The sequence below is a fragment of the Haematobia irritans genome, chromosome 3, assembly GCF_050003625.1.
Source record: "Haematobia irritans isolate KBUSLIRL chromosome 3, ASM5000362v1, whole genome shotgun sequence".
Lineage (NCBI taxonomy): Eukaryota > Metazoa > Arthropoda > Insecta > Diptera > Muscidae > Haematobia > Haematobia irritans.
Window position 1 is genome coordinate 199,023,924 of NC_134399.1, and position 17,553 is coordinate 199,041,476.

The 17,553-nt window shown below is 34.5% G+C and overlaps 1 protein-coding gene across 3 annotated transcripts in view; it reads left to right on the forward strand.

Annotated features, from left to right (window-relative positions):
- Positions 1-10,862, forward strand: part of LOC142231507 (pyridoxal-dependent decarboxylase domain-containing protein 1) — a 31,611-nt gene extending 20,749 nt beyond the window's left edge. For all 3 annotated transcript variants that reach the window (XM_075302115.1, XM_075302116.1, XM_075302113.1), the window contains exons 2-10: positions 2,353-2,496; positions 2,581-3,483; positions 4,324-4,395; positions 4,463-4,666; positions 4,731-4,799; positions 4,861-5,058; positions 5,127-5,642; positions 5,699-5,892; positions 9,787-10,862. In XM_075302115.1, the coding sequence (XP_075158230.1) occupies positions 2,437-2,496; positions 2,581-3,483; positions 4,324-4,395; positions 4,463-4,666; positions 4,731-4,799; positions 4,861-5,058; positions 5,127-5,642; positions 5,699-5,892; positions 9,787-10,186 (2,616 nt within the window). In that variant the 5' untranslated portion in view covers positions 2,353-2,436 and the 3' untranslated portion in view covers positions 10,187-10,862. The remainder of the gene's footprint in view (positions 1-2,352; positions 2,497-2,580; positions 3,484-4,323; positions 4,396-4,462; positions 4,667-4,730; positions 4,800-4,860; positions 5,059-5,126; positions 5,643-5,698; positions 5,893-9,786) is intronic.
- The last annotated feature ends 6,691 nt before the right edge of the window (positions 10,863-17,553 follow it).

Sequence of the window (17,553 nt, forward strand, 5' to 3'; positions counted from 1 at the left end):
ACTCCATGAGTAAGTCAACATTATAGACATTTGTTGAAGTGGCAGATTTAGATTAGTCCATTGCAGAAAATTCTCCACATTGTCGAAAATCGCAACGTCAATAGTCCACCTTTCAATAATCGCAAAAGTCGAATGTCGACTTGTCAAATTTTTAAAAAGACGAAGAATCGACTTTGTCGAAATTGTAAAAAAAACTTTTGCAAAAGTCGAATTTTAGACAAATCAAAAGGTCACATTTTCAAAATTTTGAAAAAGTCTAATTTTAGACAAATCGAAAGGTCAAAATTTTGAAAAAGTTGAAAAAAAAATTTTTTTTTTTTTTCACTACAATCACAAAGTTATCCAATTTAAGTGGCATTTGAAAGGAAATTTCATTATGCCTCTCCCATAGAAGCCTCATTACTATTGAAAAAAATTGTAATATCGATGTTTACAAACCTCTCTTGCCAGTACTAATGTCTGTAAGATTTATAAGAACTTCCAAACCAAGTTTCCGAGCTTTGTGTGGCCTGGTAATGTCCAGATGGAAAACAATTTTGGGCGATTTGGACTTCCTTTAGATCGGTTCAATTGTTAACCGTTTAGTTTCGAGTTCAGATTTTGCCGTATGGGAGCGTATCATAATTTCGGTCGCCAATCCTTGTTTCCGTTGGCTAGATAGGACTTTTGACAACCGTTTTCGATTTATCGGTTTACAGCTTCAGAAATACGGCGATTTTCTCGCGATTCAACAGATAGAAATTTAAGTTTTTGTGCAACCTTAGATAATGATTGGACGCGCGACAATATCCATGATTTTTATCGATAATCGGCCTTCTAGTCTTCTCCAGTCGTTGATATCGAAATTTCCGAAACAGAATCGACTTAACCCCAATTGTGCGTGATAGATGCTACAGTATCAAGATGATAAAGGGTGATACGATCAAAATTTTCTCAATATAAACTTGACGTATTTCTTTCAATTTTGCATTTAAAAAACCTGAACACCCCTCATTTTGAAGGTGTGTGTGTAGAATGTTGCTCCTATATTGATTTTGGAATTCACTCTTCAGTTGTCAAAATGCCGTCCAAGCAAGAAGAGCAGCGTATCAAAATTTTGCTCGCGCATCGCGAAAATCCGAGCTACTCGCACGCAAAGCTGGCAAAATCGCTAAAAGTTGCCAAATCAACTGTTACAAATGTAATTAAAGTGTTTGGGGAACGTTTGTCTACAGCCAGGAAGTCTGGATCTGGATCGGGGGGAAATCGAAAACCGGAAGCAGCTGAGACGACAAAGAGAGTTGCCGAAACCCTAACCTCTCTCTCCGAGAAACCTACGTCAAAGCCGACTACAAGCAGCTTCCGAGACAGGAAGGGGAAAGGTAGCAGATATTTTCAAGCACATAAAACTGTCAAAGTTCGCAAAGAAATATCTGGTTTGGCAAGCCATCTGTACCTGTGGCTTGAAAAGCAGCATTTTCATAGCTTCCGGGACTGTCAACCAAGAAATTTACGTGAAAGAGTGTTTGAATAAACGTCTGCTGCCTTTCCTGAAGAAACACGGTTGTTCCGTACTGTTTTGCCGGATTTGGCATCTTGCCATTACGGTAAAAAGGCCATGGAATGGTACGCCGCCAACAACGTGCAGGTGGTTCCCAAGGACAAGAACCCTCCCAACACGCCAGAGCTCCGCCCAATTGAGAAATACTGGGCTATTGTCAAGCGGAACCTAAAGAAGACCAAAAAACTGCTAAGGACGAGCAGCAGTTCAAGGCAAACTGGCTTTCTGCGGCGAAGAAGGTGGACAAGGTGGCTGTACAAAATCTGATGGCAGGTGTCAAGCGTGAGTGCCGGCAATTCGGATTTGGAAAAGCGAAAGCCTAACTGAATATTTTTCCTGAATTTAATACTAATTGAACTTGAAAAAGAAATTTAATTTGATTTTTTAAACAAACGATTTCACCGATTTACACGCGTTTTCCCTTGACCAAATTTTGACCGTATCACCCTTTAAACATCGAACATAATTCAGTACTATCCAAAGATAATGAATATTGGATTAGTCTGTTCAAGTAGATCATTTTTTTTTTTTGTTGGTAAAACAAGGATAAACAACAATTTTGAATATAATTTTTTTTTAATCTTTCCGTTTTCCAAGACTTTTTCATTTCAATTTTTTTGTGTGCCTAAACCTTTTTCATATTTGTTTGAATAACCTATCAATATTACCCATTTTGACAACTGAAAATTTCAAACAGCTGAACAAATATTATAAAAATATGAACATACATACATCGTTCATTAGGGAAGCGCACATTCCCAGAGTAGTTTATAAAACCAACAATTCTAATGGCAAATTTTATCTCCTTTCAGATTGCATAAAAAAACACAACGATATTCAGCAAACAATTCGTTTTAACTACACCAACTGTGCGCGAAGGCAAGTAGGTGACGATAATGTCCGGTGCAAGCGATGATGATAAGAAAGAAGCCATCAATGAAATAGCAGCTTCAAGTGTGAGTACTAAAGAAACATGAACAAAAAAATCGAATCATGCCAAAGATAAGAAATTTTTAATTATATCCTTCTTTTGTCTGTAGATACGTTCGGGTTTGGCTGAACTTGAACTAAAGACCTCACAGGTCCTACAACGTTTGGAAAATGTTAAAGCTGTACCCATGGAAGCCAGCAACTCTGCATCACCTCCAAATGATATGATGCAGGATTTAACACTGGGCGCCGATGGCAATGCCTTACAACCAAATGCTGCCAATACAGCTGCCCTCACATCATCAGCAACTCTACTGCAACAATTACATGGCACACGAAAACCACCATCGGAAATTCTTAAGGCATTGGAAATATTGATTTCCTACACAGATTCCGAGGAGGAACCAGAATTTCCTTTGCCCGCTTTAGATGACGTCTCACATTTGGCCCTGATATCACATAGTATTGTTGCCTATCTCTCACATTTGGATCGTAAACAGTTGGTGCGTGTCACGGGAAGTATCGCAGGCGATACCACGCACTGGCTAGGTACCTTGTTTCGTTTTATGGATCCGTCCAGTAGTTTTCATAATGATAATGCCGATGCTATTTTACGTGTTGTTCGTTTGGCAATTGTTTCTCGTTGTCCTGGCTATTTAGAGGGTGGCATACCCGCTTTGGCTCATCCTTGCTTGTATATATCGGAGAATACAACTCCTTTGCGATTGCAATATGCCTGTAGACAATTGGGTATACCATTGGATGCTATACGTCTCATACCGGCTAATACAACATTTGGCACTATGGATTTATCGGTTCTACAACGACAAATACAAATCGATTTATCGTCGAATCGTACACCTCTTTTGGTAATTGCCGATGTGGGAGCTTCGTTGTGTGGTTATGTGGATAATTTGCTGCGCATGCATGAAATTTGTAAGACAAATAATCTTTGGCTTCATGCCACAGGTCATGGATTGGCGGCATTGGTATGCTCTCAAGGTCCTGGGGTGGTAAGTGATGGTGAAATTTATTTACAATATTTTGAAATGTTAGCCATGGACCATGGGTGAATTTTTAGATTTGGACAAATGGAACTTACGAGACGATTGGGCGAAATTTATGAAGCCTTCGATTAATTAAAATGAATGGGCTAAAAGATTGTTTTAGATTTTTTATTTATTCTATGTTCGTGTTTTGGAAAGACTAGATTTTGTGTATCGGAAAACAATGTTAGAATGACACCGCATTAGTTGAGTAGTTTCGCAGGGATTCCATATAAGAATAAGAATCAAATCTAGGTTTTTCGTCTTTGTCAAAATTTTAAAATTTTTCGACTTTCGGATTTTTTAAAAATAATAAAAGATTAACTTTCGATTAAACGACTTTCAGAGATTTTCCAAATTTGAAAAAGTCGATTATTCGACTTTAAAAAAAAAAATAAAGAAAACGGTCGATTTTTGTCGTTGCCACTTTCTACTTTTTGTTGACTATCAATTCAGATTCGAATTTTTCTTTGAAGTCGATTTTTTCACTTTTAAAAGTCGTACGCTGTAATATTTAAGACTTTTATATATTATCTCATAAACACTTGTGAAATTAAGTCCATTTTTAGAGGATATACATTAAAAGTAATGAATTGAGAACAACTTCCAGACTTTTTTGCTGGAATGAATGGACCTTTGACGCCAAGGAATCTTCGAAAATGCATTTTTAAAGAGGGTTAAAACACTAGATATATGTATATTTGTTTCAATTTTTTGAGCTAAGTGTTTATCGGATCACCCTTGTATATTTTTAAATAATTTTTCTTTCTCAACCTGATATATACAACATTCTTTATTCTCTTGCAGATAAGTTCTTTGGTCGATTCCATTACCTTATCCTTAGGTAGTTGGCTGGGTATTCCCAGTTTACCGATTGTGGTAAGACTAACATTGGACCTAAACATATTAGCAACTTTTATTTACCTGTCATCTCTATCTTAATTAGCTTTTGCATCGTCAGCTACATAATTCTGCCTTGAATGCCTTTGATCAGGATCCCATATTATCGCGGCGTCTTAATTCTTTGGCTTTATGGACGAGTTTACAAGCTATGGGACGCGATGCTATTTCAGAACGAATACATGTAGCCTTTCAAACATGTAGTATACTCTTTGAGATGGCCTCTGAATGTGAGGGTATCAAAGTTTTGGTAAGATGGGGAATGGGTAACAAAAAAAGTTAAAAATAATAAATTATTTTTATTATTTTTATAGAGCCGTCCACCGGGGGCCCAATCGGGTAAATCTCTATCGGATGTTATCAATAAACCCTTGGATGTTAATGTAAGTTTCCAAGTGCTTGGTAAAGAATACCGAATTTTTTATTAATTTTCCTCTTTTATAGTTGCTGTTTGAAACTGCGGCTCCTGTAGTAGTATTTCAATTTGATGGTAGTATTACAGTAACCACTAATACACAGCCAGATAATGATACTAGTCGGGGTTCCGATGGTATTAAGGCATTGGAAAAGGTTAGCAATGCCTCTTACTTTGATCGTTTGAATTCATGGTTGGGTCAAATTTTGCAAAGAGATTGTCCAAATGTAAGAAAACGCAAAAATAGAATATTTTCAAACGAAAACAAATTAAATTTAATTTTCCACTACTTTAGTTTGATTTTGAAATCATTGAACATGCCACCCATGGCACCTGTATACGTTATTGTCCCTTGGAATTAAGTTTGGGTGAACAACCCCCAACGGCAGAAAATCTCGAGAATTTGGCACAAAGTCTGGAAACACATGTGGATATATTGCGGGCCACTATTAAGCACAAAGCCACATTTATGCATTTGGTTGAGAAAAGTGATGTCCTGCGGTTGGTGAATCTACCCGAATGGGCTGGCATGGGTGGCGTCCGGTTTGTACCCGATGGCTGGGAATCTCTTTTAACAGATCAAGCTAAAACAGAGCTAAATAAGCTTAATGCAGATTTGGTTGAGTCTCTAAAGGCTACCGATAATGCCTTCTCATTGGGCGAGGGTTCGGATGGTCTGATATGTGTACGTTTTGGTATGGTAACCCATGAAACCGATGTAGATGAGTTATTAGATTTGGTGGTATCGGTGGGTAGAAATGTCCAAGAGAATTCCCGTGTTTTGGATACAATGTCCGAAATTGTCAAAAGGGTAAGATTAAGAAAATAGTTACTGGAAGAAATAAAGACTGATGTTTCTTTTTCTAGGGTATTGAGGCAGCCACTGCCGATTTACAGCGTGAAAGTGATGAAAAACTTTGGCAAGAAGGTATTCTACGTCATGTTCCAGTTGTGGGTCGTGTTGTAAACTGGTGGTCACCACCACCTAAAGAAAATGGCATCAAGGGGCGTAGTTTGAACCTAACACAAGGTGTGGTGGAATCAACGGAAAATATTTACAAGTAAGTGAATTTTCTTTCAAATATTCTCACACGTGATTGTTAGCCAAACAAAAATTTATTTCTATAGAAGATTTCGTCGAAATTTTGTTTCTATAGAAAATTTTGTCGAAATTCAATCAAAATTCAAAATTTTTTCAACATTTTATTTCTGTAGAAATTTTTATCAAAATTTTATTTCTATAGAAATTTTGTAAAAAAAATATTTCTATAGAAAATTTTGTCAAAATTTTATTTCTATAGAAAATTTTGTCAAAGTTCTATTTCTATAGAAATTTTGTAAAAAAAATTTATTTCTATAGAAAATTTTGTCAAACTTTAATTTCTATAGAAAATTTCTTCAAAATTTAATTTCTAAGAAAATTTTGCCAACATTTTATTTCTATAGAACATTTTGTCAAAATTTTATTTCTATAGGAAATTTTATTTCTGATTGATTATCGTTGACCTTTTTCTTTTTAAGCAATTCTTATCATATTTTCGGCTAGAGGTCGATTTAGGTTGACTTCGTCAAAACCGTTTTCAAGGCTGAAGTGAAACGAAAAAACGGAAATTTTCAAATTTAATTACAAAAAACACTAACAAACAAAACCAAACAATAAATTATTTAACTACTATTACTTTTTACATTTATTCTGATGTGCAAAGCTTCAAACTCTGTTTTACACTGAATTTAAATTTCTCTTATGTTTTTGTATTGTATGTCTATATATTCGAGCACAGTTCTCAATGTCTCTCTTGTAATTCATTCTCTCGTCAGGTGGAGTGTTGATAATGTGCAGCATTTCAAGAGTAAATCTGCGTATGTAGTTGTTTTCGTGGTCTAGAATTTTTACGTCTTCTAAGTTTGGCTTGTGACCTGTCAGCGCACAGTGGGCCGCAAGCGCTGTTTTTTGCTCCATGGGTTTGTCAGTGGCTTTAATATCCGATTTTTGAGAAGATAATCTAGTTTTTAGTTTTGTCATTGTAGTGGCAATATATGTCTTTTTACATAAATTGGATTTGTCACCTTTACATTTAATCTTATAAATTACATTGCTTTTATCGTCATTTTTGATTTTAGTTTTAGTTTTACTAAATAATCCATTTACTGTTTTCGTAGTTTTTAATTTTGTCAAAAGTTTATTTCTATAGAAAATTTTGTCAAAATTTTATTTCTATACAAAATTTTGTTCAAATTTTATTTCTATAGAAATTTTGTCAAAATTTTGTCAACATTTTATTTCTATAGAAATTTTTATCAAAATTTTATTTCTATAGAAATTTTGTAAAAATTATATTTCTATAGAAAATTTTGTCAAAATTTTATTCCGTTTTGTTTGTTATTGTTGGCTTCTCTTCAATCGTTATTGTTGTTTTTGATCTCAGCTTAAAGCCATGCATTGACTAAACTACAAGTGTAGCTTAACCAACAGAGGGAAAGTATGCTTGTCAAATTTATTTGGGCAAAGCCCTATAGACTGCAAGATGGTTGGATGTACAGCTGTTTCGGAATTACCACATTCCTCATCAGCATCCTCCACTTGCAGCAAAACTATCAACCAATTATCAGAATAAATTCGTGTAATTCACTCAACCCAACGTGAAATACACTTGAACCGTCCGAAAAAGGGTTTAATAGTCGGCTACTGCCTAAACAAATTTGCAAGCATATCTCTTTTCCTTTGCCAAACTCAAATCATCGATTTGTATTTAGTTGGCTGGGTTTGTTTTTGAGCGTTAGAAAATTTTGTCAAAATTTTATTTCTATAGACAATTTTGTCAAAATTTTATTTCTATCGAAAATTTTGTCAAAGTTTTATTTCTATTGAAAATTTTGTCAAACTTTAATTTCTATAGAAAATTTCTTCAAAATTTAATTTCTAAGAAAATTTTGCCAAAATTTTAATTCTATAGAAAATTTTGTCAAAATTTTATTTCTATAGGAAATTTTATTTCTGATTGATTATTCCTTTGATTTTCTCTCCATTTTCGAAATGAAAACTAGGATCACTAATGTTGAATACTGGGGAGCCACCGTGGTGCAATGTAAGGTCGTGGGTTCGATTCCTGCTACGACCGAACACCAAAAAGTTTTTCAGCGGTGGATTATACCACCTCAGTAATGCTGGTGACATTTCTGAGGGTTTCAAAGCTTCTCTAAGTGGTTTCACTGGAATGTGGAACGCCGTTCGGACTCGGTTATAAAAAGGAGGTCCCTTATCATTGAGCTTAACATGGAATCGGGCAGCACTCAGTGATAAGAGAGAAGTTCACCACTGTGGTATCACAATGGACTGAATAGACTAAGTGAGCCTGATATATCGGGCTGCCACATAACCTAACCTAATGTTGAATACTCTCCTGATAAAGTTCGTCGCAGTATTGATTATGATACGTTTGCTAAGATTTGAATAAAAGTTAAGTAGACGTCCCAAAGCTGTTGGTTTTTGGTACCAATTTAATTTAAGTTGATTGCCGTGTCTGTGTTTGTTTTTGCGTCAAGATATGGCAATTTTTGATCCTGTTCCTCTTCTTTCGTGAATTGAATTTGTCGGTTGTAAGAGTTTAAAGCTTTTAGTGTTTCTTCGACGTCTGATCTTTTTATTATCGCATTTTAGTTGCTCATAAACCTTGTCCTCAAATTTGAAATATCTTGTATCCTTAATGCAAAATTTTACTAAATCTATGAATACGTCCGTAGGTATTTTTGTGTAGTGCTCAATCTTCGTCCATTTTCTTTCAATCGTCTGAATCGCCAAGTTTATGGGAATACTTGGAAATAGGGATACAACGTCAAAGGAGATTAAAACTTCGTCATCTTGTATCAACACATTGTTCACTTTGGGCTGAAAGGCTATCGAGTCTTTCGCATTATATTTCGAATATTCCGTGATATTTTTTAATATGTTTACTATGTATTTACACAGATTATACAATGGTGAGTTAATTGACGAACAAATAGGTCGTAATGGCGTGCCCTCCTTGTGTATTTTTGGTAGTCCATAAATCCTTGGCTCTATTGCGGTCCTACTGGTCAATTTGTTTTTCTCCTGTGTACTAATAATTTTAAGATTAAATAGTTTATCCACTAATTTATTATTCTTTGAAGTCTCGAGGTTGGATCCACTATTAATCGCTTATACGAACACATATCGTGTACAATCACCTTCATCTTTAAATCGTAGTCCATTTTGTTTATTGCCACTGTTTTTTCCCCTTTGTCAGCACTTAGAATCAGAATGTCGTCATTGTCCTTTAAATATTTTCGTGTTTGTACCATTGTGTTTGTTATATATCTGTCTCTCATGCTCAGTTTTGGTTTACGCAAATGATCATCTATTAATGCTGTAAGCTTAGTTCTCGCCATCTCCTGTTCCTCTCTGCTCTCAATCGTCTGTATGCAATCCTCTCCTTCTGCAATAGCTTGTAATAGTGGAAATTGTGTGTTGGTATGGGGGAGAGCGTGTTTGGGGCCTAGTGAGAGTATCCATTGTACCTTTCTCGGTACATCTTTCTCTGTATTATTCACATTTAATCGACCTATAGCCGAAAAGTATTGCTTAAAAATATAGGAAATTTTTTCAAAATTTTATTTCTATAGAAATTTTGCCAAAATTTTATGAGGTACCTCTTATTTGTAGAGGAATATATTGAACAATCTACCAAAACATCAAGAATTCTACATTCTACCAAACAGTGAAGAAATCTACAATTTTTGGTAGAATTCTACCAACTGTAGCAACCGTGCTCTAGTGCCCTTTTTTTCTAGCCCACGCGAGCTCTATTGGCTTCGCATTTCCTAATCGCACCGTATTGTCTCTAATTGTTACTGAGAAACCGCATTATTTTAAAGCAGGCTTAGTATTTCTTACTGATTTTAATTCACATTTCCCACTTGTTTTCTTCTTGCTCTAGATACCATATGCAAATGTCCAATACACACAATCAATTGCCGGCTAATAAGTCGCCACCAACACCAATGGTTCAAACACCAGTAATAAATCCTACAAACGCAGTGCCTCCAGTATTTCCAGGGACATCTGGGACCAATAACATCTCCCCACCATCACCAATGACAGGCACAGAGGACGCTGGCGCAACAAACACTTCCCCCAAGGGATCACCAAACAAAACAGGAACAACGGAAGTGACATCACATGATCATTCTGTAGATGTCAATGCTGCTGCAGCTCAAGAACACCTTCGTCAAGCAAGTCAAACCAGTAGTGTAGGTTCTTCAGTCCCCGATTTGGTAGCAATAAATAATAGTGCAATTAATACTAGTGATAATACGCATGCAAATAGTAATTCATAAAAGCCTATATCTTACTCCTTCTTCTTGACATAGGTTCCATAATGTGGCCATATGTCCCCTCCAACAAAGAAAAAAGTCTCTTGTTTTCCTATTATGCGCATTTATTCTAGTATTGATGGTATAAATGCCTTCTCTCCTCTATACCTCACAAACAATGAACACAAATTGAAAACAAACACACACACACAACCGTATACACTATATATTACAATCCTTTAAGCTTTTTTGACCTCTACGAACGTCGTATATGCTTTTTCCAGCAAGTAAATCCTTAACAAACAAAGTGGTAATAGTGTTTTGTGGTCCCCATACCCATGCATAAAAATAAATAAATAAAATTGTAGTTCATTTGAAATGGGCGGGCTCACAGGCACACAAATGGGCAATTATATCTACTAATAATAAAAAAGTAAAATAAATTTTGAAATTTCAATAGAGAAATGATTTATGACACATATAATTATTATTAACAAATACTATAATTATTATATTATATTATTTTTATTGTATCGTATTATGATGGTGATGATGATTCATTGTCATTAGAAAGTGTTGTAGTGCGCTTTCTTTAAAACGTTCCATTTTTAATTTATATAAATTAATAACGAAAATGTTAATCTTAAAGATTAAGCAAAAATAAATCTTTGATGCTATTACAGTTTGATTAGACTCAAAAGGAGTTTCATTTGGAACGATTTAATGGCAGGTGACTGCGGACTTTATATAAAAATAAAGGCCTCAGATGTTATGATGCTTAGCTTTATTTATTTAATTTGAACGTTTTTAATTGCCGATGCAGGTACCGGTGGCTAGGTGTACTTTACACAAAAAGAAAGGCTTCTGATTTTCTAAAAAAATAAAGACATTTTGCTATGATCCAAATGTTACGTGAGACCGATCAGTTAAACGACTCTCAAGACCGTTAAAATTATATAACTTTATCTTCTAATATGCGTTTTTAAGAGCAGGTCCGAGGGACTAAAGTTTTAATCCGGTAGAGCCTTGGCAGTATATACGGGGCCAAAGACCCCGATGGTAACACGTAAATTATTAAGCATAAGAAAAAATGCTTAATAATTACGTGTTCTGCGTTCGTAAGGAAAGTCTAAAGTCGGGCGGGGCCGACTATATTATAACCTGCACCACTTTGTAGATCTAAATGTTCGATACCATATCACATCCGTCAAATGTGTTGGGTGCTATATATAAAGATTTGCCCCATATACATACATTTAAATACCACTCGATCTGGACAGAATTTGATAGACTTCTACAAAATCTACAGACTCAAAATTTAAGTCGGCTAATGCACTAGGGTGGAACACAATGTTAGTAAAAAACACGTAAGGAAAGTCTAAAGTCGGGCGGGGCTGACTATATTATACCCTGCACCACTTTGTAGATCTAAATTTTCGATTCCATATCACACCCGTCAAATGTGTTGGGGGCTATATATAAAGGTTTGTCCCAAATACATACATTTAAATATCACTCGATCTGGACAGAATTTGATAGACTTCTACAAAATCTATAGACTCAAAATTTAAGTCGGCTAATGCACTAGGGTGGAACACAATGTTAGTAAAAAATAAGTAAGGAAAGTCTAAAGTCGGGCGGGGCCGACTATATTATAACCTGCACCACTTTGTAGATCTAAATTTTCGATACCATATCACATCCGTCAAATGTGTTGGGTGCTATATATAAAGATTTGTCCCATATACATACATTTAAATACCACTCGATCTGGACAGAATTTGATAGACTTCTACAAAATCTATACACTCAAAATTTAAGTCGGCTAATGCACTAGGGTGGAACACAATGTTAGTAAAAAACAAGTAAGGAAAGTCTAAAGTCGGGCGGGGCTGACTATATTATACCCTGCACCACTTTGTAGATCTAAATTTTCGATTCCATATCACATCCGTCAAATGTGTTGGGGGCTATATATAAAGGTTTGTCCCCAGCGTTGCCAATTTAGCTTTTTTCCCGCTAGATTTGGCTTTTTTTGAAGACGTTTAGCGGGGAAAAAATGCATTTAGCTTTTAGCTTTTTTCTGGCTTTTTTTCATGACCCTTTTAGCTATTTTTGACTTTTTTATTTTCGACATGTTCCTATTGAAATATGGATAAAACTTCGTTTTTATCTAAGTCTTGCTGCCAGAATAAGGTTTTCCGCATATTTCAAAGCTCAATTGAAGCCTTAATAATTATTCCAGCCATTATGCGGGCATTTTTGCAGCAAATACACCTCGTTGTAAAGTTTTTTCCTCGTCTTCATAAAAGTTATCGTAAACTTTAAATCTACTATTACCATACAAATTCCTTATATAAACTGTCAGTAAATTATTAGGAATAATAGCATTTGACTCGTTTATCCTTTTTATGTTATTTTAATACGTATTCTAAAGTTATTATGATATTACTAAATTAAAATAGTAGATGTGAATTGCTTTGTACACTGAAAAAATATTGTCATGAGGCCAAAGATTTCATGTCTTTAAAATACGAACGCGAATTTTGGTTATAATAGAATTTGTGAATTTGTTTTATATGTTATAAACTGTTTTCCTTGTCCAAAAGCCGATAAAATCGTTTTGTCCTTATAGTTAAGTGATTCAACTTAAAAATGGGTACCTTTTCATGAAAGAAGGCTAGGGTCAATTCTAAAAAATTCTTAAAATTAATTAAATAGTCTTTAAATTTGTGGAGTTTTTGTATCTTGACCACAAACCAAAATAGCGTTCAAAAATAGAAGAGGTTTTTCAACATTTTATTTTAAAAACGTATACACAGAATAATTTCTACTTAAAGTCGAGTCTGAATTTGGAAATTTAAGTTGTCGTTAGCACGTTTTAAAAGCACTGTGGTAGCCCATGAAGAAAAAGCTGAAAAAACGAATAAATTCAAATTTGACTCTGAATCAATACCAAAATCATTAGTGTACAAAATCTTTGGAACCGAACATAGAAATAATTAAGGAAATAAAGTTTTGAATGTGGTATTATTTTTTTAACATCAAAAAAATGCAATAAAAAATTCGTAGTGATAGGATCAAAACAAATCTGCTATTTATTAATGGAATGGATTTACATTTACGAAAATTGGACAATAGGTTTGTATGGGAAATTTTCGAATAAAAGTTATTCAGTATAAACTTGCAAGACAGTTAGAATGGGTTTTATTCTCTTGAGTAATATTAGGAGAAGTGTACACGTTCACAAATTTATCATTAATTCAGTTAAAACGAAATATATTGATATTTTCTAATGCAATTCTATGTGACATTGGTGATTAACCAGCTGATAATTGCAAGTTTACCGGGAAAAAAGTTTTTAGGAAATATAAATGAAGGACTTCCAGTAAAAATTTGTGATAGTAATCAAAATGTATCGAGTACGCAAACAGAGCTAATATGACATAGATTTTCTTACAGTCTCACAGAAATGGAAATAAAATGAATACAATTAAAATAATATGCATTTTAAGTGAAATAAAGCCTTTAAGTTTGTTAAATTTCAATCAAAAATGTGACTTTTGATACAAAAAAATTTAGCTTTTTTTCTAGCTTTTTTTTAACATTTTTTTAGCTTTTTTTGGCTAGTTTTTTGGTCAAATCTAGCGGTTTTTGGTGAAACAATTCTGGCAACACTGTTTGTCCCAAATACATACATTTAAATATCACTCGATCTGGACAGAATTTGATAGACTTCTACAAAATCTATATACTCAAAATTTAAGTCGGCTAATGCACTAGGGTGGAACACAATGTTAGAAAAAAATGTGGGAAACATTTAAATCTGAAGCAATTTTAAGGAAACTTCGCAAAAGTTTATTTATGACTTATCGCTCGATATATATGTATTAGAAGTTTAGGAAAATTAGAGTCATTTTGACAACTTTTCGACTAAGCAGTGGCGATTTTACAAGGAAAATGCTGGTATTTTGACCATTTTTGTCCAAATCAGAAAAACATATATATGGGAGCTATATCTAAATCTGAACCGATTTCAACCAAATTTGGCACGCATAGCTACAATGCTAATTCTACACCCAGTGCAAAATTTCAACTAAATCGGAGCAAAAAATTGGCCTCTGTGGTCATATGAGTGTAAATCGGGCGAAAGCTATATATGGGAGCTATATCTAAATCTGAACCGATTTCAACCAAATTTGGCACGCATAGCTACAATGTTAATTATACTCCCTGTGCAAAATTTCAACTAAATCGGAGCAAACAATTGGCCTCTGTGGTCATATGAGTGTAAATCGGGCGAAAGCTATATATGGGAGCTATATCTAAATCTGAACCGATTTCAACCAAATTTGGCACGCATAGCTATAATGCTAAGTCTCCTCCCTGTGCAAAATTTCAACTAAATCGGAGCAGACAATTGGCCTCTTTTGTCATATCAGTGTAAATCGGGCGAAAGCTATATATGGGAGCTATATCTAAATCTGAACCGATTTCAATAAAATTTGGCACACTTGACTACACTACTAATTGTACTCCTAGTGCAAAATTCCAACCAAATTGGGGTAAAACTCTGGCTTCTGGGACCGTATTAGTCCATATCGGGCGAAAGATATATATGGGAGCTATATCTAAATCGGAACCGATTTCTTCCAAAATTAATAGGGTTCTATTCTGAGCCAAAACACATACTTGGGCCAAATTTGAAGTCGACTGTACTAAAACTGCGACCTAGACTTTGATTACAAAAATGTGTTCACGGACAGACGGACATGGCTATATCGACTCAGGAGCCCACCCTGAGCATTTTTGCCAAAGACACCATGTGTCTATCTCGTCTCCTTCTGGGTGTTGCAAACATATGCACTATCTTATAATACCTTGTTCCACAGTGTGGCGCAGGGTATAATAAATACTCTCCACCAGGGATGTGCACAGAGGGGTAATGAGCCCTCTTGAAATTTGTTCGCATCCATAATGGCTACCCAAAGGACAAAGCGCAGATTTTGATTTGACTATTTTATTGTAAGTACAAAATCATTAAATGTAAAACTTTGTACCAATATTCTCTTCTATTGGGGGGTTTTATATAGACTCTGCCCAAGAGTTCGCTACTTATAAGAAAATCGCAATCTTCTGATTTGCAAATACGATTATCGAAACATGGGATCCCGTGTAAAAATTAGAGAATCTAATTGGATATCATTAGATCTCAAAATTGGCCACTTTAGATCTAAGCAGATTTACCCAGATATGATGAGACAGAATTAGATATAATTATATATAATTCCACATATAACGAGATCTGACATCAGATCCAACTATATATAGGGATAGATATAATTATGTAAAAGACATTAGATCTAGGCCAATACTGAGATCTGATCAGATCTAATTCCATAGTAATTGGATATGATTTGATCTTACCATTTTTCGGATCTAATTGTATCAAATTAGATCCCTCAATTTTTACTCGGGATAGTATCAATAATAATTAAATAAATAAATGTAATTAAACATAGGCCTTTTAAATCTTGACAAAAACCACATGAAACAATTGAGTACATCAAAATTATTTTAATACCCGCGAAAATTTCAATGCGAAAACCGAACATAGCACAAGCCTATAATTGTTACACCGATTGGCCAAAAATTAATGCAAGAACGTATAGTGATGGAAGCCGAAAGATTTTTTAGGTTATAATTATGTCAATGTAGAGCATATAAAATCGTCACAAATTTCCCAGATCACTTATGTGCATGATGGGCGTACCTTAGACGCATTTTAATATTTTCGAAGCTGTGGCCTATTCTCACATCAAGATGAATAGTAAAATGCAGGCCTTTATATGAGGTCTCTTCCTAGACGATTGAAGTGAAAAACAAAAAACAATCCAACAATCCCTTAAGGAACTTTAATTTAAAGCAATTAGTGGAAAATAGCCTGCTTCTGTATGTCGAACGAGCACTATCGATCGACTGAAATTCATAGAAACAGTTGATTTTTGGTTATAAATTCAGCTGTTTCTTTCCATTTCAGTCGATCGATAGAGCTCGTTCGACATACAGAAACAGGCTGTAAGTATACACAGTCTCACATAAGTTTACATACCCTTGAGGTTTTTACCTTATAACTAAACATGTTTCTTGTTGTTGTTTATAATCCAGACTAAAAACATCTTTTTGAAAATGGACAAATACTTTGTTTTTCAAATTAATTTACAAAATCTAAAGCATATATATGCATATTTTATTATATTTTAATAATTAAAGAAAATACAATTTCTTAAACCGTATGTAAACTTGTGTAAGACTGTGTACATCGATTGTGCAAGTCAACTCACAGGACATTTTAAGACCAACTTAGCTTTGTAAGTAACATGATAATAATTTAGTATTTCCAAAGATTGTACTTACCACCATTTGCACAAAATGCTTAGCAGCGCCGGTTATTCAATAAAATTCCAATATAAATAAAATCCATAACACAATTATTAGAGCACAGTTTCTGTTTGTAAATGCTATAGATGGCTCAAGTTTTATGTATTATTTGTCGTTTGAGCCTTTCTCGTCTTATACATTGGGTAAATTCTTGTTTTAATTATTATTTCTATCAAAAACACCAATGAATTACTTTATCAACTAGACTTAACAGAACTATAATCTCGTCACAGTGTCCACCATTTTCATTTCCGCCATTTGGATGTATTTATCCAAATAACGGTAAACAAAAGTGATACCAAGTGATCATTTGAGCAGTAAGAGCAACACTTAAATAAGGACGTTTTTGCGTAACGTACATAAACTGAATTTGACTAAAGGCCGGTATGCACCTCTAGCGAAAAATTTCATTCCCATAAGAAATGCATTGCTATTTATGCTAACGAAATTTTCGGTAGCGTTCAATTTCGTAAGCTGGTACGCACCTCTAATGAAAATAACAGGGTTGTCAAAAGCATATTTTGGCAGCAAACATTTAATTTATTACAATCATTTTGTGCGTAAAAGTTTTAAAAGGTCTGTAAATAATAAACAATTTATTTGAGGAATATTTGGAACCTATATTAACAATTTTTAAAAGCGATTAGCTGGTTTAAAATTTGTGTACACGGCCCTGTTTTTTTGTTGTAGACTTAAATAAATTTTTGCTACCGAAAATTTCGCTAGAGGTGCATACCGGCCTTAATTGCGGACGAACTTAAAATCGTATATCCCTTTTAGTGCACAAACACAACCACAGCGAATGTCGGTAGGCAAAGGCTTGTTTTGAATTTCATAATTCATAGTCCGGATAAACTTATAGTACCACGCCAATTTACTACAACAAAGTTTCTCATCAGTGCAATTATTACGTGCATTTCCAGATAAATTTAGAACGACGCCAATAGATT